General features: G+C 42.6%; 1 protein-coding gene across 1 annotated transcript in view; it reads left to right on the forward strand.

The window, feature by feature from the left end:
• The window catches only part of stim1a (stromal interaction molecule 1a), a 211,054-nt gene that overhangs the window by 137,338 nt on the left and 46,273 nt on the right, over nucleotides 1-27,443 (forward strand). The window contains 1 exon segment of the mRNA XM_060897769.1: nucleotides 20,269-20,446. Coding sequence (XP_060753752.1) covers nucleotides 20,269-20,446 — 178 coding nt within the window.

The following is a 27,443-nucleotide window of genomic DNA, read 5'->3' on the forward strand; positions in this document are numbered from 1 at the left end:
GCTTGATTTTCGACATCAAACTACGACTTTCCTGCACAGAACTGCCGTGGACGTCCGCATCAGTGTCTGTCTGATTTCCTGAAAGCCACTCCCACTTTGTGTTTGTCTGAAATGTTAGATCTGTAAGCAAAGCCCGTCTCGCTGGCTTCGGGATGTCTCGCGTGCTTCCTGTGTGAGGAGAGAGAATCGCTCTGTATGCTAAGCACAGCTCTCTGGCGCTCTGAAACACATGAGCGCTTCACTCTCTCTCTCTCTCTCTCTCTCTCTCTCTCTCTCGTGCAGGCACGCCTCAGGTTTGAGGACGCCGTGCTACAGTGCAGGCTTCGGCTCTCCCGTCATTCATTATTTACACCGTATTTCATTTGCATTTTTATTACCCAAGGCCATGGCAGGTTTGTTCGGTCTTTACATGCACGATATCGATCTGTACAGGACACGCTCCGCATCTTCTCAGGGCTGAGGCTTCTCCGATATAGCAGTGTTATCATCTTTACACTGATATTTTATTCTATCCACGTTCACTGGATATGAGCAGTCGCGCGCTCCGATTGGCTACTCTACTACAAGGATATCAGCTCATATTCTGTGAGTAGAGAAAAACAAAATGGTGGCGCGCATCAAGTCAGAGACATCACTTTGTCAAGTATTTAAAAGAAATAGCTGGGGGCGTCGTGGCTCAGGTGGATAAGGCGCCATACCATGAATCCGGGGACCCGGGTTCGGTTCCGACCCGAGGTCATTTCCCGATCCCTCCCCGTCTCTCTCTCTCTCCCGCTCATGTCCTGTCTCTACACTGTCCTATCCAATAAAGGTGAAAAAAAAGCCCAAAAAATATCTTTAAAAAAAAAAAAAGAAATGGCTAAAAGAATATAGGTGTGTCATGGCCCGTCCCCCCCCCTCCCCACCACCAATATCTCCTGTTCCGCACTCCAACCCAGTTGGTGGCAGTAACGCACCTTTTAAGTTGGTTTGCCAACCAACAAATAACCATAAAGATGAAAAACAAAATGGCGGAGCGTGTTACTGGATCAACCGAAGACGAAATAATAACTCTATTTGAAAACAACCCCCCCCCCCCCCCCCAAAAAAAAAGCAACAATATACGGAATGAAAGTATTTGATGGTAAGAACTTTATTTATTTATTTATTTATTTATTTTCAAGAATTTTTATTATAGCTTTTTTTTCACAAATTGCTCCTGTCATTTCACCGGCTTGTTGACATTCTAAGCGGAAACGATTTTGTCGGACGTTTTGTATACACACAAACAAAACCCCCAAAATACAGAAAAAAAAGCAACAAAATATGGAATGAAAGTATTTGATGGTATGTATCTTTTTTTTAATTAATTAACTTATTAATTTCTTTGGGCGGCACGGTGGTGTAGTGGTTAGCACTGTCGCCTCACAGTAAGAAGGTCCTGGGTTCGAGCCCCGGGTCCGGCGAGGGCCTTTCTGTGCGGAGTTTGCATGTTCTCCCCGTGTCCGCGTGGGTTTCCTCCGGGTGCTCCGGTTTCCCCCACAGTCCAAAGACATGCAGCTTAGGTTAACTGGTGACTCTAAATTGAGCGTAGGTGTGAATGTGAGTGTGAATGGTTGTCTGTGTCTATGTGTCAGCCCTGTGATGACCTGGCGACTTGTCCAGGGTGTACCCCGCCTTTCACCCGTAGTCAGCTGGGATAGGATCCAGCTTGCCTGCGACCCTGTAGAAGGATAAAGCGGCTAGAGATAATGAGATGAGATGAGATTAATTTCTTTTTTTTTTTTCCGAGGATTATGATGATCACATTTTTCACATATTGCTCCTGTCATTTCGCGGTTTTTTTACGTTCTAAGCGGAAATTATTTTGTCAAGTGTTTTGCATGCAGGTTTTTATTTATCAAATTTGCAAAAAAAAAAACCTAAAAATGCTCCGTTTCTCAAAATCCAGTGAATATGGATCGAATAAAACAGTTATTCCAGTCAATCTGGTCGTACACGGCTTATAGACAAGTCGTTGCTACGCGCCTCGTCGGCTATCAGCTCATGTACGACTCGATTTCAGGGAATAACTGTCAATTAGGCATTTAGCAGACGTTCTCATCCAGAGTGATGTACAACAGGACCCTAGTCAGAGTTAGGTGCCTTGCTCAAGGGCAAGCCATTCCTGCTTGTCCAGGGACTCAAACCAGTAACCTTTTGGTCCCAAAGCTGCTTCTAGATCAGCTACAGAAGCAAGATTTATAGTCAAGTTTATTTGTATAGCGCTTTTAACAGTAAGCATTGTCGCAAAGCAGCTCGACAGAATCTGAACGACTCAAAACATGAGCCAGTCTTATCCCCAATGAGCAAGCCCGCGGTGGCAAGGAAAAACTCCCCCAGACGACATAAGGAAGAAACCCTGAGAGGAACCAGACTCAAAAGGGAACCCAGCCTCACCTGGGCATCAACAGACAGCATGATTTTAAACAGTTTCAACATGAAGTCGGTTTCGCTGATGCTACAAACTCTTCATTGATGGAAACTTGAGTGCAAAACTGTTCATGACAACTGCAGTCCTAAAGTTAGCAAGTCAACTGTAGTCCTCAGCCATAAAAGCATTACTGTAAGAGTCCAGAGCGTCCTCCAGGTGTGACTTTCAACTGTCCACATGGGGCCGTCCTGTACAGGAGCGATGCGATGAGACTCCAGCCAGACAGAGGGCACCAGGATGGGTCAGGCAGGTCTGAGGAGCAGAAGAGGTCAGCATCTCAATCCCAGGATTGACATGTAACTCAGAGGGACAGATTTGGGGGGGGGGGAGAAAACACAGGTTGTTGGGTATGCCCAATGTCGCCTGAATAAGTAGGAACAGTATACACAGGGGCGGTCCGACCGGGCAGCCGCCTGGGGCGGCATTGCAGGGGGGGCGGCACGAGCGTGGGCACGAAAAAAAAAATGGTCCCAAAAAAAAAGGTCCCCCAAAAAAAACCCCCGAAAAAAAAAACAAGACGGGCGGGGGGGTGAACATTTTGGATGGGGAAGCCCAATACCAAAGTTGCGCAGGTGATGTCATCAGTGTGTGTGTGCGCCTAACTTGTCGTAGCCCCATAATATGCACAATCCCGCCAGCGGAACGTTGTACTAGTCATCAAAAAGACTTTACTACCATAGTACTACACTACTATGACATTACACAAAGTCTTAAGTAATACATTACGACTTGATCATTGCCATTCTGGTAACAGCAAATTTATAACGGGCCGCGTGTCCACGACGTACAACACACGACGAGAAATGTTTAAACGACTATGTAAAGCTGTTAACATTCTGTTGGCTAATACAGAGCCCAACGCGGGGGGGGGGCGTGGGCGCGAAAAAAAAAAAAAGGTCCCCCAAAAAAAAACCCCCGAAAAAAAAAAACAAGACGGGCGGGGGGCGCCAGCAGGGGGTTTCGCCCGGGGAGTAAATCACTCTAGGATCGCCACTGAGTATACATATTGCACTGAGTACAAACAGGGACTCCGTCAACTAACTACTGTATGACAGCATAACTAAAAGGGGAGAGCCAGAAGGTAACGCAGGCATGAGGGAGCCCCGGGACATAAAGCAGCAGCCATGACACCATCAACAAACTCGAGTGGGGACTGACAGCATCCATACATCCCAGTTTACCAAAACACTCTGTCTGAGGATCCTCCAGATCTCCTCCTTTACCTCATTAACAAAAGGCTTGACTAAACAGATACGTTTTCAGCCGAGACTTAAACCCTGAGACTGTGTCTGATTCCCGAACACTACTTGGAAGGCTGTTCTATAACTCTGGAGCGTTGTAAGAAAAGGCTCCGCCCCCCTGATACGAGGTACCAGCAGATAGTATCTCATGACACGTATTCTGATCTACAGTACAGTATCTTTCCAGACCTGCTGAATTCTACGTTTTGTCCGTAAGAGTGCCACAATCTAAAATCGGAGTACAGTAATGGCACGAGTTCGACTTGACCCCTATTCGGACGAGCTTCTTGGGAGTCATATTTTCTCTCTGAATTTATCTAAATCTGCATCGGCCACGTCGATGTTTTTGTCCGTCCTCCACAGAGACAAATTCCAGTTCAACGGCCATCTGATAATTTCAGTCCGGATGCGCGTGTCTGGGATTTTTCTGTGCATTGGAGGGGAGGTTCACGGCTTGTGCCCCAAGACTTTGGATTAAATTCCAATTAGCATCTGCACCGCGGCGAGTCAAAACAACTTTAGATCTCTGCTCGAAACATTTCTGTTTGTAAAATACCGTTGAGTTTGGGTTTCTTTTATTTTCTAATTTTGTAAGAGCGCCGAGACTTTGTGCGGCGCTCCTAAAGCCATTTTATTCTTCTTGTTGTTGCGCTCGTACGTACCAGTGTCCCTCCCACAGATATTAAACAAAAACAGATGCTTTAGACCAGCCACTCGAATATATGCTTGGTCCGAGCGCTTGGACGGCATGTTGTGAATGGTACGTGATCATATGACCACGTTACGCGGACATCCAGGCTCATAGGAAATATAACTGTCTGGAAACTCGCCGCTCGTACCGTCATTTTATTGCTGTTCTGGATGCAAGAGGAGACGTGTTTTAAAATAAATAAATAAATCACAGATGCCGTCCTGATTAAACTAATCCAATCTTGTAGGGCTTGAGCTAACATTAGACAACCAAATGGGCCATTTTTGACCATCAGGCTTGCGCTTGGAAACCTGCGGCCACGCCTCAGTACTCCGTTCTTATGAAAATAATTTTTCTGCTTTTGTTGGTGGAAATAAAGACCGTCTTCTGTTAGTGTGTCTGGGATATTTTACATTTAATGAAACGCAGCAGGTCCGAGTCTTGGGTGTTTTATGAAAAGAGAAGAGAGGAAAGGAATGAAAAGCAGGGGGTCTGCTGCATGTGGCATGTCCTTTTGTGTGTGTGTATTGGGTGAAAAGGCCCAGCTGTGGTGAACCTCGTGAGGTTCTCCGTGCAGTCTGTGTGTGACAGCAGCATTTCTCGGTCGAACCTGCACCCTGCTGATCACTGCACGATAAACTTCACCTCTAACTGCCGGGATCGCCCGCGCCGGGCTTTGCAGAGATGCCTACTAGTACGGATTGGCCGTATTTTGTACGGAAAAGTTACGTAAATACGATGTTACGGCAAACAGTGTTATTCTGTACCAGGGCTTTGAACCAGATTTTTTTTCCTATTCGTTCGTTCCGAACAGAAACGGAATTTTAACGTTTCCGGTTTTGGGTTCCACCATTAAATAGACGTTCCCGAACCGGTTAGAACAAAAAAATTTCGTTCCTGGAGCGGTTAATTACGTTCCCTGTCAGCTGTTTAACAAATGGCTATAAAATTATGTCTCTGTCTCATCCAGCTTAAGCCAAATGTAGGCTAATTCTATTACAACCTTCATTAAATAAGACAAGAAATAATTCAAAACAATTATTATTTCAAATGTTGGCGATTTGGATTCTCAGTATGTCTTCCCATCTACACAAACAGAAAAAGTGCCAAAAATGAAAGAGAATTCGTTTAGTGTGTTACCAAAGGCTAGTCAGGCCCTATAGAGGGCTACCGCATGACGTCACCGCGTCGCGAGATTTTGTTAGGCGCCATATTGGAAGACCAAGTACACATCTATGCAAGTACATACATACATAAAACAAACTACACCTGAAATGTAGCCAGGGCCGGTTCTGCCCTAATCTGGACCCGGGTGCAACATCGCGCAACCCCCACCCCCCCAAAAAAAGTGTCTAAATCAGGACAACCATCACATAACTATAACTATAAACATTTTATATCAACTATTTTAACTAAATGGGCTATAATAAATAAGCCTGCAGGCAGCCACGGCGGGCTGCCTCAGAAAAGTAACCATTTGTCCTACCTTAAAACTCGTTTTGCATTTTCTGCCTCCTTTTTTGTATTTTCGACCCTCCGTTTATTTTCTTTCCTTTTCTGAAAACCCGATTTGTGTCCAGACATTTTGTTCTGCTACCAACGAACTAACTCGTCAGGTCTCGTCTCTCGAGTCCGCGATGATTCCCGTGGGAAGGGCAACAATTGATACATTTTTACAAACAGCCAATAGGGAGGTTGCAACGTTCAGGCTCTTCTTTGCTCAGACACTCAGTAATGCACTTATTCACTTTATCACGTGGAGACGTGATAGTAGTCCACCTTCCCGCTCTCTCCATTCAGTCAGCGAACGTCACACAGGAAGTGAACCTCAGCGGGTCATAGAAACTTGCGCAGGAGAAGAATGACTTTTATTTGTAGGCTATGGAAACTTTGAGGAACGAAATAAAAACCGGTATTAACCGGTTACCATTATTTTTAATAAGCGTTTCTGTTCCGGAACATAAAAAATAATAAAGTTTCTGGTTTCGTTTCTGTTCCATGTGAAATAGAAAAAGTTTTCGTTTTCGTTCCTTGAACCGGTTCAAAGCCCTGTTCTGTACGGAATTATTATAAAGTCTTAAAAAATTCCAGTGAGTTGTTTTTAAATGTCCAAACGACTTTTTCAATCCGTGCGCGATTCACGGCTAGGCTATTTATTTTTACGACAACCGCACATGCTGTGCGTGACATGCGCAGATTCCGCACATTTGTTCGCGCTATTTTCGATACGGTAGAACGGCCGTGCGTTACACCCAGTCAAAAGGGCAATGGATACGCGCACTGCAAACTGTGTAGAACTGACATTAGCATCACTCGTGGTGGTCGCGATGACTGCACGCGGCATGTCAACTACAAAAAAAAACAAAAAACATATGGAGTATGCTGAAATGGCGAGTCAGGCGGAAAGTAAATCTGGGGGTATCCAGCAGTTTTTTACGAAATCTGTGGATGAAAAGACACGGAACGTGACCCGTGCTGAAGCGGTGATGGTTGACCTGTGCTTGGAGTCGAACTTGCCAATTAGTGCCATGAAATGTGAGTTAAACTTATTCAGTTTCTTTTTACATGTCTGATTTTTATTCACTGAAATATCAAACACTGGCTGGACTTCTTTAATTCAAAGTCTTTTCAGTGTTGCAAGTACAAATGTACATGTAGTCTGATCAAAAACAGAATTTTATGATTAGTGCTGTTGGGATTGTGGCAAAAAAATGATCATTCCACTGTTTTAAATACAATTATAAATGTCATTTTATTCAGTGCCTCTTCTGAAGCATTATGCTGAAGTATTTATATATTGGGACATTAACATAACAGTGTCGGACTCTCTTTGGCATGAAATAAGAATTTTTTTAAATTTTATTAGAATCCGTTAACAGGTAGAACATTTTGCCAGGCAATATAATATAATACTTTTGAGGAGTTACATTCAATACCAATGATTGTTAGTCAACCGTAATGTCTGCAAACAGGGAACACTATTGTATTTATAAAAATGTGAGATATTGTATGCTCTAGAAATTTGTTGAGTGGAAATTCAGTTGAGATGGCTGCTCGCGTTTTGTTTATTCAATTCACACAAAACAGTTCTTTTTAATCATTTAAATGTTAAACATATTGGTGTATATACACCTCTTTATAATGGAAATGCGCATAAATTAATGTTACTGAAAGTCATTCCAAAATACTGAAAAATGTTTTCAGGAATACTGAAATTCAAAATTTGGGGTAAGCATCTCTGGCTTTGCTTTTTATCACTGCACGTCAGCGGATATTGTTCACGCGCTCGCTAGAAGGAATAGGTGACATATTTCGGTGCTTGGCCCTTTGGTGCACAAGGAAGCAGGAAGTCCAGCTGGTCGTGACAGGAAAGTTAAACCATCCTTGAATGTCTGGTTCTCTGAACTCCGGATGGCAAAAACGATCACGGCTTCTTAAAATGTAACTATAAACAGATAAATAAACACGTCGGGTTTTCATCTCATCTCATTATCTCTAGCCGCTTTATCCTGTTCTACAGGGTCGCAGGCAAGCTGGAGCCTATCCCAGCTGACTACGGGCGAAAGGCGGGGTACACCCTGGACAAGTCGCCAGGTCATCACAGGGCTCACGTCAGGTTTTAATAAAGTTTAAAAAAAAATGACTGTAGGATTAAAATAAAATGATCCTGGAGGTACTGTGATAGGAACCGGATACTGTTTTATTCCTTAGATCATAAACACCGTGCACAAGGGGGGGTGTTTTTACGATGTAAGGGTTAATATGTAAATGTATTTGAATATTAATTAGCTGGTAATGTTGTTCTACTGCAGTGTTAATACAATGTACATCACGTCTCGTGTGTGTGTGTGTTGTAGATAGCATAGTTTTATGAAGAGTATTCTTTATTCCTTTTTATGAAGTAGGCATTTTTTTTATATTTCGTGTTCCTTATTTTTATTTTATTTTTATGTATTTATTTGCACATGATAAAAGAGATTTACAAGAAAACATAAATGGAACAAAAACAGAACACGTGCTGGGGGAAGAAAAAAGCACAATGGCTTGTTCCAAGTCTTCCCCCATTTAAATTAACAAGTAATTACAGTGAACCCTCGTTTATCGCGGGGGTTACATTCCAAAAAGGACCCGCAATAGGCGAAATCCGTGAAATAGTCAACTTAATTTTTTTACAACTATTATACAATACAAATGTAAAGCATTTGTTTAAGAAATAAAAAAAAAAACGTTCTTGCAAATAACTGACAGTTTTTAATACTTTTAAAATAATAATACTGTAATAATACTGTAAAATAATATTTTTAATAATGAATACGAGGTTAGACACATTGCGACTCGCGTATTTCACAGTCCCTCTGACTGTGCCTCTTTGTCCTGACTCCGCTCCGCTGTAGCGTCATTTTCTGCTGAAGGCTGTGGTGCAGGTGTCTTTTTCCGAGAGAAGAACATAGTTATGGGTAGTTGTTGGCACTCTTTTTTTCTTCTGGGCAAGAAGATTCTTGTAAACAGACATGCCTCCTTCGATTATATTTGAAAACTGTAACGAGCAACACATCAACGGGTCCCATTCTTGTGCCACTCGCTGAAGTTCAGTGTTCTGAACACAATGCACTGTAAAAAAAAAAAAAAAATCCGCGAAACAGCGAAGCCACGAAAGATGAACCGCGTTATAGCGAGGGTTCACTGTAATACAAATTTAACAAATTGGAGAATAACTATATTAACAACAGTAAATAATAACAGATAATATAATAATTGGTAACAAAATTATACATTAAACTGTAACAGGTATCATAACTGAAATAAATATAAACAATGTCACTTGCAGATAAAATATAAGTTAACGAGTGAAAATAAGAAACGAATAAAATGTAACTTAGGATCTATACATAAAGTCAAAAAAGTATAATTGATTGATTTTGAACGGTGAATAAATATTGTACTAATAACAGAAGCCTGGTGCATGGCGTAGTGTAACAGTTTACAATTTGATCCAAGACTGAACTATGGCGCCGTTTACACATACCCGGGTATTTTTAAAAACGCAGACCTTTGCCTTCGTTTGTGCCTTTCGTTTATACACAAACGGAGTGTTTTTTTCCCTCTGAAAACGATTCTTTCTAAAAACCCCGGCAAAAGTGGAGATTTTTTGAAAACTCCGTTTTGCGTTTGTGTGTAAAGAGACCAAAACGGAGTTTTAGGCAATCTTCGCGCCACAAAAGAGCGACCATTGTACATATGACAAGCATGGAAACACTCAGAGTAGCAGCGTTTCTGTTATTAAGAGCTATATTCGCCTGTTTGCTTTTGAGAATAAAGCTCATAAAGAGCAATTCCAGCGTTATGGACGTGACACTTGAACTCAAAATGGCAACAAATGGCCCAGTGCATGTTTTATTGTCTCCCAGTATTTAAACAGGTGTTGCATATTTTAAGGCTGTACCATACTGGAGAAGTGATAGAACAAGAACAATTCCCATAGTACATCTAGGGCATGCCAGAAAACGCCAATAAAAGATGCGTTATGGATGTGACAGAAAAAGTATCACTTTTCTTGGGTGGCTGTACATTTTTATCAAACTCTGTGAAATTGTAAACCTAATGTCGAAATGGAGATATCCATTTGATAGAGGGGTCCAAGGTGAATATTAAAAAATCTTTGTTTAAAATATTTTGTATTTCATGCAGAGTTTCGGAAGGAAAAGTCAGCGTTATGGATGTGACGAAATTCCGTTACGGATGTGACGCGTCTGAAATAGACATGGCATATGTTTAGAAAATCAGCAATTTAACCACCATAACCCTTTGAAAAACTCTCTAAGGCCCAATCCCAATTCTAATTTCTACCCCTTCCCCTCCGCCTTCCCCTTGGCCCTTCCCCTTGAAACTGAGCTACAAGGGATAGGGCTTGAAATTCAACCCTTACGTATTGGGATAGCCCTTCAACGATCGCATACATCATCGCGTACCTCCGTCAGCGTTTACGTTAGCAAAACGCGACGCGTCATTGGCTGCGACCAGCCGCTACAGTCAGAGATCTCTGCTGGCAGGGTGTGATTTGTTAACTAACACCACTGAATGGGATATCTTTGGCGCTTCGTGCACCACATCCGACAGAATGAGGTGTCAGAACACTCATGTAAACAATAAAAGCGAGAATAACAGAACAAAACGTACGCAGTCAAGCAACCGAAAACAATACTCACTCCCAAAGCTTTTTAGCAGCAGCTTGGATTTCAGAAATCGCTGCTCATTCTCAGCTCGAAAGCGAATCAAGCGGCGTGTTTCCTCTGGATAACAACTTAAAACACGTAAATAATGGAGAAAATACATTTATGACAATCTTTCGCCGCGGGAACCGCCATCTTTCTGAAATCCGCATGAAATCTCGCTGAAATCCGCATGGCATTGTGGGAAATCACTCAAACCCCTTCGTTCGGAGTCAGCTCCAGGAAAATCTCCGTTTGGAGGGGTACAGAAGCCCTCCCCCTTCCCCTACCCCTCCGCGTTAACTGGGATTGGGATACCCCTACCCCTTCACGTGAACGCGCAAAATGGAGGGGAAGGGCCAAGGGGTTGGTCCAAGGGGTGAAATGGGATTCGGCCTAAATATCAGCTAAAACTATCAAAGTTCTTAAATCATATTTGGGATGGCTATTGTTTTGCTGTTTTGTGGATTTTAGCATACATTTCTGTGGCTTGTGGCAATAATATAGAATTGTACATGATCAAAGTGGATTTTAGCTTGGGGTTTACATTATAAGAAAGAAAGACTGACAGTGACATATTAGGTTGGTTACAAATTGGTTCAACTTATTCACATCTGTAAAATACAGGCCTAGGTGAGATCTCTGGGAGTGGTTTTGATGTATTACATGTTGCTTTATTTTTGCATGGTGAGGTTGACATTTACATGGAATTGCCCTAAAGCTCATTGACCAGCAGAGACGCATTAGGGCTCGGAGGGCAGCAATTGCAGAGCTTCTGGTGACCAAAAGAGCCCGACCGTACCACCGCCAGCGTCGGCGATTTTGGGTTCGACCTGGACGGACTGCTATCTGGTGGGAGAATTTCGAGAATGGCGTTGTCGTCCCGGAGGAATGGCAGGAAAATTTCAGAATGTCGCGATCCTCACTCCTGTCACTCGCAGAGTTGGTACGTCCGTACATACAGGGTGAGTGTACTCACATGCGCGCTTCTGTCGATGTTGTCAAAAAAGTTGCCTGCACACTCTGGCGTAGTTTAACAGCTCTTGACAGCGTATTTATGCGGATCAATATAAATGTAATTTTTTTAAAAAACGCAGCTGTGTGCAACAAGTGCAACGTCTTGACTCTTTCCGTCACTCATGTCTGCGGAGACTCCTACGGGTTCGTTGGGAAGATCACATCACTAATCGAGAGATCAGGACAAGAGCTGGTTGCTGCAGCCTCGGCATCATCATGCAGCATATTCGCCTCATGTACTTTGGACACCTGGTCCGGATGCCCCGCCACCGGTTTCCTAAATTCTTGCTCGACTGGATCCCGAACTATGGTTCTCGAAGTGTTGGCCGCCCGAGAAATTCCCTCCTTAAAGTTTATCAGGACGATCTTGTAGCTCTTGGTCTTGATAGCACTCTAGCTTCCCTTAGAGCTCAAGATCGCTCCAACTGGCGCCACATCCTGCGCACTGCTAAGAATCGTGCGTCAGCTCGTGAGCAGGCAGACCCGGATGGGTAGTGACCTGATCAAGGTACAAGGTAAGGTAGGTGTGCACGAAGTTATTTTGGAAAACGGAGTTTAGAAAATATGCGTTTTTAAAAATACCCGGGTATGTGTAAACAGCGCCTATATTTAAAGATAAAGGTCAAGTGTAGCTGGGGAATGAAAATAGGTGGTTTTTGAGATAAAACTAATCATGGATGTAAAACTTTTAACATTTTGAGATTCTTCAATAAAAATCAATAAATAAATAAAATCTGAAAGACGTATAAATAAAGAAAAACAAAACAAGATCAGCCATGATACACAAGGAATCGAGACGTAATCGGATCGTGAAGCACCTTGAGAATCTCACAGCTACTCGGAGGTTTTTTTTTTTTTTTTCTGGTGGAAAAATCTGTCAAGAGGAAAAACAATGTGCTCTTTGTTGTCGTTGTGTCTTGTGTCTTGTGTTGTGTCTTGTACAGAGCGGTTATCGAATTTTCTCCCTGTTTGTGTTTATATCGCAGTGCTCTTCGGATTAATTAGACTGTTTTTATTAATTTCCCGTAATAAAAGGTCTGAGAGTCGTGTAGCTGCTAATTACAGGTTTATACAAGTCAAACGAAGACCTTATTCAGTTTAATTAGCAACAGTAATTCGCTGAAGGTGAAGTGAATATCGGTGAATGATTAACGGAGACAAAGTCAAGGTTATTATTGAAATAATATTGGCTGGCGTTGAGTGGTATATCAGATATACACCATTCAGCCAGCATGATGTTGAACAAGTCGAAGACGAGTAGCTGAATAGAATACATCTGATATACCACAAAAAAAAGCCAGCCAATACTTATGACTATTATTATGATTATACATACACACACTCTCTCTTCCAGTTTTTTGATGTCCGTTGGTATGTTTTTCTCTTGTAAACAAGGCAAGGCAAGTTTATTTATATAGCGCATTTCATACACAGTGGCAGTTCAATGTGCTTTACAGAGGTAAAGGCAAAACAGTAAACAATAGAAAATAGAATTACATAAAATAAATGGGGAAGAAGAGAGAAAGTTCAGTAAAAAACAGCAGAATAAAATAGAATAAAAGTTAAGTAAAGTTTAAAACATGCAGAGACTGTAAAAGTTAAGTAAAGTTTAAAACATGTAAAGATGATGATATTAATCAGTTAGCAGAAAGCATCTGAGAACAGCTTGGTCTTTAGTCTAGATTTGAAGCTGCCAACAGCAGGAGCATTTTTAATGTCCTCTGGCAGTTGGTTCCATAGCTGTACTGCATAGTAGCTAAAAGCTGCTTCACCACACTTTGTTTTAACAACTGGTTTTACCAGTAAATTTTTCTGCTGCGATCTGGTAGATCTGATTGGGTTAGGCCGCTGCAACATATCAGAGAGGTAATTGGGCCCTGTACCATTTAGAGATTTGTACACCAGCAGCAATGCTTTAAAGTCAATTCTGTAGCTTACTGGAAGCTAGTAGCCTAGTAAACTAGACCCACCTGCCTAGCGGCCAAAAATATTTTTGCCTACGAGTGGGTCTAGCCTCGCACCATATCAACAAAACACCTCGGGCATCAAATTGTGCCCACCAATCACAACGCAAGGTTTTTGTTTGGATTCTTTGGGCGGGCTTTTGCAGGAGTGACGACAAAGCTGCGCGACGCTGGAGAAAGCGCAGCAGGAAAGATGGCTACGGCTAGTGAACAGCGCGCGTTTGACTCCGCTTTGGAATCAGTTTTAGAAGAATTAGACTTGGAGTTTTGGTTGAAACATGAGCAGGAAGAGGCTCTCCGCTCATTCCTTTTCAAGAAGGACGTTTTCGCTGTTTTCCCGACCGGCTATGGCAAAAGTCTGATCCTACCAGCTGGCTCCGCTCGTAGCCAAAAGGACGGGGCTAGTTTGTGCAGTACGAAGAATTAATAAACAGCTTTGAAACATTACTTTTTGATTGTTTCTTATTTTCCCGTTATTTTAAATTTAAGGGAAATTATTTCACCAAACACCACTAAATAAAAACTCTCAAAAACAGTTTAAGCAAACCCTTGAAAAACACTTGGGAAAAAAAAATGAGTGTATGTGGTACAGACTCCAAACTTGTGGTCGTTATCTCCAAACTTCTTAATATCTAGAACCTGTTTATTAATTAATACGCATTTTGAAAAATTATTTATTTCAAGGCCTCCCCCACTGCTTTCTGTCGCTCTGACTACGTCACAGTTGCGCTGATTGGTCAGAGCGTTGGCCTATACGCACAGAGACAGTTTGAAAGACAGCGGGTTGTTCCAGGGACCTTAGAATTGGAGTAATGTGCTCTGTTCTTTTTGTTCGTGTGAGATCCCTAGCCGCTGCATTTTGAACCAGCTGAAGTCGTTTGATGGTCTTTTTTGGCAGGCCTGTGAAAAGGCCATTGCAGTAATCAACCCTACTAGAGATGAAGGCATGTATAAGTTTTCCAGATCATTTTTTGACACAAGTCCTCTTAGTTTGGAAATGTTTTTTAGGTGGTAAAATGCCGATTTAGGGCGGCACGGTGGTGTAGTGGTTAGCGCTGTCGCCTCACAGCAAGAAGGTCCGGGTTCGAGTCCCGTGGCCGGCGAGGGCCTTTCTGTGTGGAGTTTGCATGTTCTCCCCGTGTCCGCGTGGGTTTCCTCTGGGTGCTCCGGTTTCCCCCACAGTCCAAAGACATGCAGGTTAGGTTAACTGGTGACTCTAAATTGAGCGTAGATGTGAATGTGAGTGTGAATGGTTGTCTGTGTCTGTGTGTCAGCCCTGTGATGACCTGGCGACTTGTCCAGGGTGTACCCCGGCTTTCGCCCGTAGTCAGCTGGGATAGGCTCCAGCTTGCCTGCGACCCTGTAGAAGGATAAAGCGGCTAGAGATAATGAGATGAGATGAATGCCGATTTAGTGATTGCTTTCATGTGACTGGCAGAGTTTAGCTCGCTGTCAATGAAAACACCAAGATTTAAACAGAAGGGGACCGTGGGGGCCGTCTAGTCCTTCAGAGAAGCCCAAACACATCAGCATTTCAAACGTTATATTTAATTTATTTCATTCTTTCATGATAATTATTCTCTTCTGGTTCTAATCCGGTTAACCGGCGAGTTGGCCTAGTGGTTAGCGTGTCCGCCTCTCGATCAGGAGATCGCGAGTTCTACTCACGGTCAGGTCGTACCAAAGACCATCATAAAAATGGTACGGTACCTACTGCCGTCTGGCAAGGCACGCTGCAATACAGACGTGAGTGGGGAGTCAAACTCTTGGGGTTACCAGAGGACCCGCCCCCCACTGTAACCCTGGCTATGTAATAGGCGAGAGGCCGAGAGCTACGGAAACGGAGATCGGTGCCGCCGTATGCGCCACATGGCGTGGGAAAGACTTTTTGAATTCTAATCTGGACTCATTTTCTATCAAATGTGGTTCAGAAATGAAAGGGTTACTGTTCTGAAAATAAAATCGAGTTATCCAGTGAGATTGTTTTGTTTGTTGTCTCTAGGTTGAGAAGAGTTTAGAGCTGCTCACTCATTGGTTAGGACTTCATTGCTGGGACAGAAAGCCATGACGGTGTGTGTTTTATGTAGGAATTGACAGATGAATTAACCAATCAGATTTTGATTTATAGTGGGAGGGGCCAAAAATTTATCGCCCTCATCCTTCTCAAAGGTCAACGTGTCAAGCTTAAGCATGAGTCGGCGCCGTCAGCGCAGCAGTGAAGTCACCTTCCAGCCGGTGTAGCGTTCATCAGTAGTGTTAGCGAATGCTAATAAAGCAGTCAAGCCAGTGCTATCTATCGAGAGCAAGTAGCACAGGCTAACGACTGAGAAACTCAGATTTCTGTGTCCAGACTCTTCTTCCACGCTGCACGCTCACTACAGTATTTTTCACTCGGACTTACGCTAAGTATTCATTCCTTTGTGTAATTTACTGAGTTACTTTTAAAATCAACATCGACAGCTACGCACAACGGAGCGACCTGACAGCCTGACGCTAATCCCTTACGAAATCCTTTGCCCTGTTGATTTTTTGGTGTCTAGCTAAGTTTGGGCTGGAGCTCAAGTCCCTGCTCTGATGGTAACGGTTCGCTACTGCTTGTAAACGTGTGTGAAGAACATCTAATGAGGTTTCGGTCGCCTTTCAGGTGTTCAACGCGTCTTTCTCTTTCCCGGCGAGCAAAGAAATACTACTGTGCATGCGCAGTGGAAAACTTTCTCATTGAATATTTTGTGTCAGCTCTGACATGTGACGTCATGTTGTCTTGACAACCATGCAATATCGTAAACCATATTCAACGCTCGTTCTCCATTGGCTAGAGTGACGTAATACACGTAGGATATGCGAAAAATACTGCATGCTATCAAACCAAATAAATGAAACCTGCTCGAAGGGAATAGAACGCATGTTTTTACTCCATCAAAAAAGCGTCCATACGTATAACGATTGTTTATGAACCCTGGAAGAAAGGCCGTCTCAATTCAGTCAACTCAACTCAACAGGGTCATGGTGGTGTTCTGCCTCCACTATTTATTTTGGTATTGCACCACATGGATGTATCACATTCCCAAACAGCGGTCTTGCGTGCGCGTAGTATAAATCCGTCTTTCGCGGTAAAGACGGAGATTTAAGTATTTCAGCATGGGACACCTTCAGGACAGTTTAGTCTTTGGTTTTTCTGTAACATGACATGCTGCGAGAAAAGATAGTGGTGAAGGAACGACTGTTTGTAGCTGCTATAATGTAAATAAGAACAGGAGGTGATTTGTTTTGTGCAAGTTGCACAGCTTTAAGTGGAACTAATAACCGGCAGTGTTGTAGTCGAGTCACTAAACCTCGAGTCCGAGTCCAGTCTCGAGTTCCCAGCGTTCAAGTCCGAGAACAAGACTCCACCCGCACTATTTGACGGTGGCTGTTGCTGCCTTTATGTGAAAGCGTCTCTGCTACTGCGTCGGACTAATGTTCCTGCTTGACTGCACCGTTTTAGTTAACAGGCTACTGATAAAAAGCTCGTTCATCGCTCAGCAAGCAAGCCCCGCCCACTATCCACAGTGCAAATAACATGAGAGAGGGTTAACACTAGCCAGTTCATCGCTCAGCAAGCAAGCCCCGCCCACTATCAACAGCACAAATAACATGAGAGGGTTAACACTAGCCAGTTCATCGCTCAGCAAGCAAGCCCCGCCCACTATCAACAGGGCAAATAACATGAGAGGCTTAACACTAGCCAGTTCATCGCTCAGCAAGCAAGCCCCGCCCACTATCAACAGTGCAAATAACATGAGAGGGTTAACACTAGCCAGTTCATCGCTCAGCAAGCAAGCCCCGCCCACTATCAACAGGGCAAATAACATGAGAGGCTTAACACTAGCCAGTTCATCGCTCAGCAAGCAAGCCCCGCCCATTATCAACAGTGCAAATAACATGAGAGGGTTAACACTAGCCAGTTCATCGCTCAGCAAGCAAGCCCCGCCCACTATCAACAGGGCAAATAACATGAGAGAGGCTTAACACTAGCCAGTTCATCGCTCAGCAAGCAAGCCCCGCCCACTATCAACAGGGCAAATAACATGAGAGGGTTAACACTAGCCAGTTCATCGCTCAGCAAGCAAGCCCCGCCCACTATCCACAGTGCAAATAACATCAGAGAGGGTTAACACTAGCTAGTTCATCGCTCAGCAAGCAAGCCCCGCCCACTATCCACAGTGCAAATAACATGAGAGAGGGTTAATACTAGCCAGTTCATCGCTCAGCAAGCAAGCCCCGCCCACTATCCACAGTGCAAATAACATCAGAGAGGGTTAACACTAGCCAGTTCATCGCTCAGCAGGCAAGCCCCGCCCACTATCCACAGTGCAAATAACATGAGAGAGGGTTAATACTAGCTAGTTCATCGCTCAGCAAGCAAGCCCCGCCCACTATCCACAGTGCAAATAACATCAGAGAGGGTTAACACTAGCCAGTTCATCGCTCAGCAGGCAAGCCCCACCCACTATCCACAGTGCAAATAACATCAGAGAGGCTTAACACTAGCCAGTTCATCGCTCAGCAAGCAAGCCCCGCCCACTATCAACAGGGCAAATAACATGAGAGGGTTAACACTAGCCAGTTCATCGCTCAGCAAGCAAGCCCCGCCCACTATCCACAGTGCAAATAACATCAGAGAGGCTTAACACTAGCCAGTTCATCGCTCAGCAAGCAAGCCCCGCCCACTATCAACAGGGCAAATAACATGAGAGGGTTAACACTAGCCAGTTCATCGCTCAGCAAGCAAGCCCCGCCCACTATCCACAGTGCAAATAACATCAGAGAGGGTTAACACTAGCCAGTTCATCGCTCAGCAGGCAAGCCCCGCCCACTATCCACAGTGCAAATAACATCAGAGAGGCTTAACACTAGCCAGTTCATCGCTCAGCAAGCAAGCCCCGCCCACTATCAACAGAGCAATGAACATAGTGTGTCACTTCCTACTCTGGGTGGAGTTTCGCCAAATGATGATTAAAGTTCGAGGTCGTCCCCGTCGTCTCCTCGATAGTTCTTCTACATATGGAACACACAGCAGGGCATCCCCCCCCCCGGACTGTGCGAGAAGTCTCTATAAGCAAAGCGGACAATCCTAACGGTGTCTCCAGGCATTTTAGCGCCATTAACGTTAGTTTGCTCCTGAACATGATGTATGAACAGGTGAATGTGCATTCTCTTGGGCAAAATTAATGTAGATATGAATATCTCATGCCAAATTATTATGGCATGTGACAAAATATAAAGAAAAAAATCGAAGTCCTCGTCTCCAATTTACGAGTCCAAATGCAGTTAATGCACGAGTCTGAGTCAAGTCACGAGTCCTTAAAATTAGAGCACGAGTCAGAGTCCTGGACTCGAGTACTACAAGCCTGATGATGAGTAAAATAAGAGCGTCTGTCTTGAACGAATAAATAAACCATCCAGGTTTATTAACCATCCAACCAGGTTGTTGCGGTGTCAGAGAAATAAAACATGCTGTGGAATGAGAAGAATCAGCTTCAGTGTGATGGTAGGAACCATACTTAATGATAGTGATTCAGTACCATACTTAATGATAGTGATTCAGTACCATACTTAATGATAGTGATTCAGTACCATACTTAATGATAGTGATTCAGTACCATACTTGATGATAGTGATTCAGTACCATACTTGATGATAGTGATTCAGTCCCGTACTTGATGATAGTGATTCAGTCCCGTACTTGATGATAGTGATTCAGTCCCGTACTTGATGATAGTGATTCAGTACCATACTTATAGTGATTCAGTACCATACTTGATGATAGTGATTCAGTACCATACTTGATGATAGTGATTCAGTACCATACTTGATGATAGTGATTCAGTACCATACTTGATGATAGTGATTCAGTACCATACTTAATGATAGTGATTCAGTACCATACTTAATGATAGTGATTCAGTACCATACTTGATAGTGATTCAGTACCATACTTGATGATAGTGATTCAGTACCATACTTGATGATAGTGATTCAGTACCATACTTGATGATAGTGATTCAGTACCATACTTGATGATAGTGATTCAGTACCATACTTATAGTGATAGTGATTCAGTACCATACTTGATGATAGTGATTCAGTACCATACTTGATGATAGTGATTCAGTACCATACTTAGTGATAGTGATTCAGTACCATACTTGATGTTAGTGATTCAGTACCATACTTAATGATAGTGATTCAGTCCCATACTTAATGATAGTGATTCAGTACCATACTTGATGATAGTGATTCAGTACCATACTTGATAGTGATTCAGTACCATACTTGATGATAGTGATTCAGTACCATACTTATAGTGATAGTGATTCAGTACCATACTTATAGTGATAGTGATTCAGTACCATACTTGATGATAGTGATTCAGTACCATACTTGATGATAGTGATTCAGTACCATACTTATAGTGATAGTGATTCAGTACCATACTTATAGTGATAGTGATTCAGTACCATACTTGATGATAGTGATTCAGTACCATACTTGATGATAGTGATTCAGTACCATACTTAATGATAGTGATTCAGTCCCATACTTAATGATAGTGATTCAGTACCATACTTAATGATAGTGATTCAGTACCATACTTGATGATAGTGATTCAGTACCATACTTAATTTCCTCTGTCTGTTTTTTCTTCTCGCAGTGAACAGCCACAACCATTTAAAGGACTTCATGCTGGTGGTGTCGATAGTCATTGGTATGGGCGGCTGCTGGTTCGCTTACATCCAGAACCGCTACTCCAAAGATCACATGAAGAAGATGATGAAAGACCTGGAAGGCTTACAGAGGGCTGAGCAGAGCCTCCATGATCTCCAGCAGAAGTAAGAGAAAAAAACAGTGTGTTGTTTAGTTGTACCGGGTTACTGTGTAACTGAATAAGGTCACCTAGATAGAAACATTCACAGGTTCAACTTAAAAACTACAAGCAGCGCCACCACCATCGATCTCGTATCCGAGCTGGCTATCAGCTGTCGTAGAGCTGCATCACATTCTGGTGCTTCGAGTCCTGTGTTTGCGCGAACGCTTCCACGATTTCACCGGAATTTATCATAAACATGAAGAACAGTGAGTGGCACACAATTGTTGTCCCTAATGTTGGAGATCGCAGTGTGTGTGTGTGTGTGTGTGTTATTTATCTATCCTCCTGTTAAATGCTGTTATGACTGCAGGAGTAATGTATCGTTAAACAGTGTGATCGATAACAGTTTGTTAGCCTCGTGAGAAACTTGGCAGGACAGAGGAGAGCGTAATGATTACCACACTGTGGACTCGATCCTCTTTGCAAGGCCGTGAAGCTGCTTTGATGAGTCAGGAAGTGGCCATGTGACGGGAGAGGAGAGCTTTTACTCATCGCAGATTGTTCCTCTGATCTGAGACAGGAAGAGATCATTATATTGTTTAGACCACATTCTAGATGAAAGATTTAAAAGATCTGTCTGCCTCTCTGTGTGTGTGTGTGCGCGCGCGTGTGTGCGTGAACGAGAAGAAAGAGCACTAGGGCTGTGCGATGTCCCCTTAATTGGCATCGACGATGTTTACAGTGCAAACATCGTGATGGACGATCATATCGTGGGCGGGGGGGATTTTAATACCACATTATTAAATATATTATTATTATTATTATTATTAAAAGTATTAGATACTCATCCGAGGCTTTGGCACGTAAAGAAAAAAAAGCGCTAGGTGATGTGGAATATTTGGTCTTGATAACGGATATGTGGTCCAGCTGCAACATGATGCCCTATATGTCAGCTACCGTACATTATGTGGACCGAGAGTGGGCAATGCAGTCCAAATGCCTGCAGACGAGTTTCATGCCAGAGACACATTCAGCGGACCATTTAGAAGACGCATTGCGCGAGACACTTGCCGAATGGAAAATAGAGGAGAAAAAGATCGCCTGCATAACAACGGACAACGGGGTGAATATTGTCACAGCCATCAGGCAATTGAAATGGCCGTGGTTAAGTTGTTTTGGGCACAATTTGAACCTGGCCATAACCAACTCGCTTGCGCAACAGAGGGCCAGTACAGCCCGAGCGTTTGGAGTTTGCCGAGCAGTCAACACTGTGTTTGCGCACAGCTGGCTTCGGAGAAATGAGCTGCGCAAAGCGCAGGTGGAAATGAACCTCCCCGAGCACTCGCTGATCACGGCAAGATATTAATCTGCTCTAACAATGAAAGACTACCGTATTTTCTGGACTATAAGCCGCTACTTTTTTCCTAGGTTTTGAACCATGCGGCTTATACAAAGGTGCGGCTATTCTGTGGATTTTTCTTCCACCGCTAGGGGCGCTCTAACCGGAAGTAGAATCAAAAATAAGATAGACGAAAAATCAGTGCAAAGAAGAATTAGCAGATCTTTAGCAGATAGAACACGCACGACAAATTACTAACTGGTAATTATTTTCAAATCCAGCAAAGATGATTAAAGTGACTTGTGGTTTCAAACACAGGAGAAATGAAGGTAAATAAATACCGGTTATTTTCTCTTGGTTCTGTTCCGTTTTAATCAGCAAAGTTGCTGCCGTGTTAAAAGGCACTGTTCGGAAAGAATCTGTTCAGGTACATACATGTACATTTACAGTACAAAATCGTTCTGTACATGCAGTAAATATCTAATTTTTCAACATAGAGATCTGCGGCTTATAGCCCGGTGCGGCTTGTATATCTTTTTTAAATTTTTTTTTTAAATAGAGCGGATGCGGCTTATATACAGGTGCGCTCTATAGTCCAGAAAATACGGTAGTATTCAAACTATGAGAAGAAACTACACTTAAGCTATTATTCATTGTTTATTTACACCATATCAATTGAAGATGCGTTTCGGCCTTTAGTGCGCACTTGAACGGGCTAATTTTTCCAATTTATTAGTGTTTGAATTATTGCGCCAGCTTTTAAAATCATGATTTAATTTTTTATTTTTTTTTTACTGTCTTTACATTTATCAGAATCGTCTTCATTCTTCCATTTGGTTTGACATTATGGCTTAGAGTGGACCATTTTGAGTCTGAAAGTAGGCCTATTTACCAGATTAAAGTTATTTGACTTTTGCCGAAGTCTGCGCTTCACTGCCGTTTGATAAGGTGAAATATTTCCCGACTGTTAATAGTGGCTATTTGTTTGAACAACATGACAAATTTTACATTAAAAGTATAGTGTAGGCTAAAAAATGAAGTCGAAATTTATTATTAGTAGCATACTGTATTTGTGTAACCACATGTTATGTTCACTAGCACGTCCCTGCACCATAGCCTACGTGAACAAGCGGTAATAGGATATTACTTTATAATGATTTATATAATTATGTATTTATATATAATTATATGTTATATTTATATATTAAACAAAACTAACTAACTAAACTAACAAAAAACTAACTTTTTAGGTTAAATAGGCCCAGATGATACCGTATATGTATGTTTATGACAGGAGGGGGCGTGGTATCACGATGGTGGCTCTCCATCGTAATGGATGACCACCATCGTCGATGGCATCGTCTATCGGCACAGCCCTAAAGAGCACTATGAATGAACGCAACGATACGCAGTGGAATTTTTTTTTTTTTTTCAAAATTGCAAGTCTGATTGTGTGGCAATAGGAATCCATTGTGTGGCGCTTCGCAACACAATGGTCTATGTATGGGAAACCCTGTCTCTGTCTCTCTCTCTCTCTCGGTGTCTGTCTGCCCGTCTCTCTCTCTGTGCGTCTGTCTCTCTGTCTTTGTCTCTTTCTCTGTGTCTGTCTGCCTGCCATTCTCTCTGTGTCTGTCTGCCTCTCTCTCTGTGTGTGTGTGTGTGTGTGTGTGTGTGTGTGTGTGTGTGTGTGTGTGTGTGTGTGTGTGTGTGTGTATCCTGCTCTTACGATGGTGTATACCTTAATTATAAAGCCACTTCTTACATTCCCACGTCACACTGAAACCTTATTCTGGGATATCCGAGAGAATATATTGGTGAAAACGTATCCGGTCTTGGATCCTGTCACAAATAGCGCTGGATTTGGACAAGACATTTCTTTTTGGAACTGGAAAAATGTATAAAGAAACTTGAACGCTTTTTCTTTTGTTTGGATTGATTTTATGATGTTATACTTTACAATGTAACAGTTAACTGAAGTGCGTTAGTTCAGAACGATTTGTGTATCGGTAGAGTTGATACTCCAAGGTCCTCCACAGGAGTGAGGCGATGAGAATTCCAGCCAGAAGTAGGGCGTTAGGATGGATCAGGCAGGTCTGGAGTGCAGGAGAGGCCGGAATCACCGGTATCTCAGGACTGGCATGTGTAGCTTGGCAGAGAGAGAGAGATTGTTTGGTATGCTCGTTGTCACCTAATGGTTAAGAACGGTGTACATTGCATGCTGGGAGTAAACAGGGACTCTGGCAAGACGAGCTGACAGCGTAACTAAAAGGGAGAGGGAAGGCCAGAACACGAGGAAGCCCTGGGACAGAAAGCAGCCACTTCAACTCTGAGACTGTGTCCGAGTCCTGAACACTACTTCGAAGGCTCATGCTAGTAAAATGATAGCGATGTCCTTAATTATCCGAACGTCCCTCTGCCAGCTTGGACCATCTTAGCATTAATAGCTGCCTTGCTTTTAAGACATTTTGACTCGTGTCGTTGCGTGCAGGTTCAACATCCTGCGAAAGATATCCTTGGATTTCCATGTGTCCTGTGGAAACTGAGCCATGAGTGACAGGGAGGGGTTTTTATACGCATGGCTGCCTTGAACATTGTATTCTGCTGGGAAATTACAAGTTATATAACTCCACAGATGTGATGATGCAGACGTTTTCGATTTCCTGGACCGCTCAGCGAGCTCTTCATCTCTGAAAGCTTTATTAGGATAAAAAAAAAAAGATGTAAAATTGCAACACGTGCACACCCCCGGACCTTAACACGTCGTCTTTTCTTCCATCTGGACCATCAAGAGCAGATTAAAAAATAAATAAATAAAAATACACACGCTTTTAGGTAAACAGTCAGAATACAAGTTGATTCTGGACATAAGTGCAGTTTATCACAACTTATGCCAACCAGCTACTTGCTACATCGCTCGCTCACGCTACATCACTTCCTGATTTCCCAGACTATAGGGGAGGGGCACAGAACATGCATGCATTAATCGTGCGTCCAAAAAATAAGTGGCGTTAATGCATTAATGCAAATTCCTTTTATCTTGTTAACTTCGACAGCCCTTGTTAAAAAAAATATATATATATATATATATATATATATATATATATATATATATATATATATATACACACAATTGCCAGCTTAAGGTCGGTCCGTATGGTGAAATACCGTGACGGACGTCTTGAAAGTACTGAGTGAGGCCCTCTGGGCCGAGGTCAGTATTCAAGGTCGAGGTCACGGTATTTCACCATACGGACCGACCTTAAGCTGGTAAATAATATATATATTTTTTTCTTTACCAAATTCTAACAGAAAACGAGAGCGCCCGAAAGGGAAAACCGAGCCGAGCCGCCATTTTGAATCCTCATTCACGGCTCTAATGCAAATGGCTTCCTCCTCGGTATACAAGTGCACTTCCATGGCAGGGGAAAAAAACTACATTTTGCCGCCTATGTAGTCCCCTATTTATACAAATAGGAGTCATTCAGGATTCAGCCATGTTTTTGCTCGGCGTTAGCAACAGTTACAGGTTTTTAGCTTTCTCCTGAAATGTTTTCTTTTATTTCTTCTTCCTCAGGGTAGTAAAACTCGCTTTCGCTGTGAACACTGCCGTTATCGCTATCCATGCTGTAAAATTAATGCTATTCTCCTGAGAAATGCTGGCAAAAAATTATAAGAGCTTTGATAAAAATCTTAAGTCTTATTTAAAATAAATAAATAAATAAATGCTGACAAAAATTGCTACTATGTTTGTTGTTGTGAACGAGCGAGTCGCCAGAAGTCCGTAACTGGGGTCCATATCGTAGGATACGGACCCGCTCGCCAGCCAATCAGAGCGCAGGATTTGATGGAAACTGGACCGCAAAAAAAAAAAAAATTAACAGTTATGCCACGAAATCGAATCGTAGATGAGCCGATGGGTGACGAGGCGCGTAGCACCGAGTTGTCTATAATCCATGTACGACAAGATTGAGTGGAATAACTGTTTTATTCTATCCACATTCACTGGATTTTGAGAAACGGAGCATTTTTTTTTTTTGTAAATTGTATAAATAAAAACTTTATGCAAAACGTCCGAAAAAATCATTTCCGCTTAGAATCTAAACAAACCGGCGAAATGCCAGGAGCAATTTGTGAAAAATCCAATAATTCTTGGGAAAAAAAAAAAAAAGACTTTCGTTCCATGTTTTGTCACTTTTTTTTTTTTTTTTTTTGATTTTTTGGGGTTTTGCTTTAATCGAGTTTTTATTTCGTCCTCGGTTGGTTCAACAACACGCTCGGCCAGTTTGTTTTTCTCTGCTCACGGTATATGAGCTGATATCCTAGTAGTAGAGCAGCCAGTCAGAGCGCACGATTGCTGATATCCCGTGAATGTGGATAGAATAAATATATCCATGTCCATTTTAAAAGTTTACAGTAAAAGTCCCTGGCTGCAAAATGTTTGAGACCTGCTGCTTTGAGTCTTCTTTAAAGAAACCCCGATTCATTTCTCAGCTTTTCCTTTTTTCTTGAAACGTCAAGGCTGCGGGGAAGTGAACATGTCAATAAAACATTAAGTTTCAGTCATATAACAAACTCGAAGCTTGACTGCAGTACCACCAAGCACGTCCTGCCCGTTTTAAAATATTAATAGAGAAGTCGAGAAAAATCTCCTCCGCACGCGTCGTCTTAAACGCGAGCGTGTTGCTTTGGTGGGGTGGGCCGAGTTCGCAGCCTCGTGCGTGAGAAGGTGTTTGAAATCACACGCCTGATGATTTTTTTTTTTTTCCCATCTCTCTTCTCCTTTTGTATCGTCTTGCACCAGAGCATCCTCTCCACATCCTCTTTCATGTCTCAGAAGCCTCTCGCTGGCCAGGAAGCATTTCATTTCCTCCTGAAACGACGACGATGACAGGACGAGCGTTCTGGGAATTGAGTAAACTGAAATGTTTGTGCAGATCTGACTGCATAGCCGTGTTCAGACAAACTGTAGCCTGCATCGTAACCGAGAATTTATTACAGTCAGAAATATGTAAAGTGTGCAAGATGCTTCCTGGGCGTAAAATAGACAAACGGACGGCTCAGCACACACTAGTTTTTATTTTAATTTGATTAGAAGGTGCTTTAAACTGGTTACTGGCAAACCTGGTAATACATCAGACGTGATCAAATGCAGGGAGTCAGTGATTTAAATTTCAAGGAAATTGCTGAGGGGGTTTTGAGTGGATGAAGAATGACATTTTCTATCCAGGCTGAAACGCAATATACAACAAGAACCATCGTCTGTTTAGCAATAGGAGTTAACTAGTAGGGGTGTAATGATATATTGATACACAGTGCATTGTGATGTCGAAATGTGCGATTTAAATAATCAAAATCGGCATTCGGTTAATTATCTCCACCAATGAAGTTGTTTTCGGTGTCTGACATTTTTAGCACGATTGCACTAAAGCTACCAACTCGATTTTCATGAAAATTGGTGGAATGGTGGAGCATGGGCCAAGGAAAAACTTATTTTATTTTGTATCGGATCCGAATCACAGGGCGGGTATATTTCGACGGATTTATTTTCACTTTCGCCAACGTTGCGAGATACGGTATTTCGCCAACGTTGCGAGATACCGTGCATCTTACAATCCAGGAGATGACTGTAAAGTGCAGTCGTAACAAAACATAGCCAGTGTAGAAATATGACTCCTCCATG

The sequence above is a fragment of the Neoarius graeffei genome, chromosome 17, assembly GCF_027579695.1.
Source record: "Neoarius graeffei isolate fNeoGra1 chromosome 17, fNeoGra1.pri, whole genome shotgun sequence".
In the NCBI taxonomy this organism is placed as follows: Eukaryota; Metazoa; Chordata; class Actinopteri; order Siluriformes; family Ariidae; genus Neoarius; species Neoarius graeffei.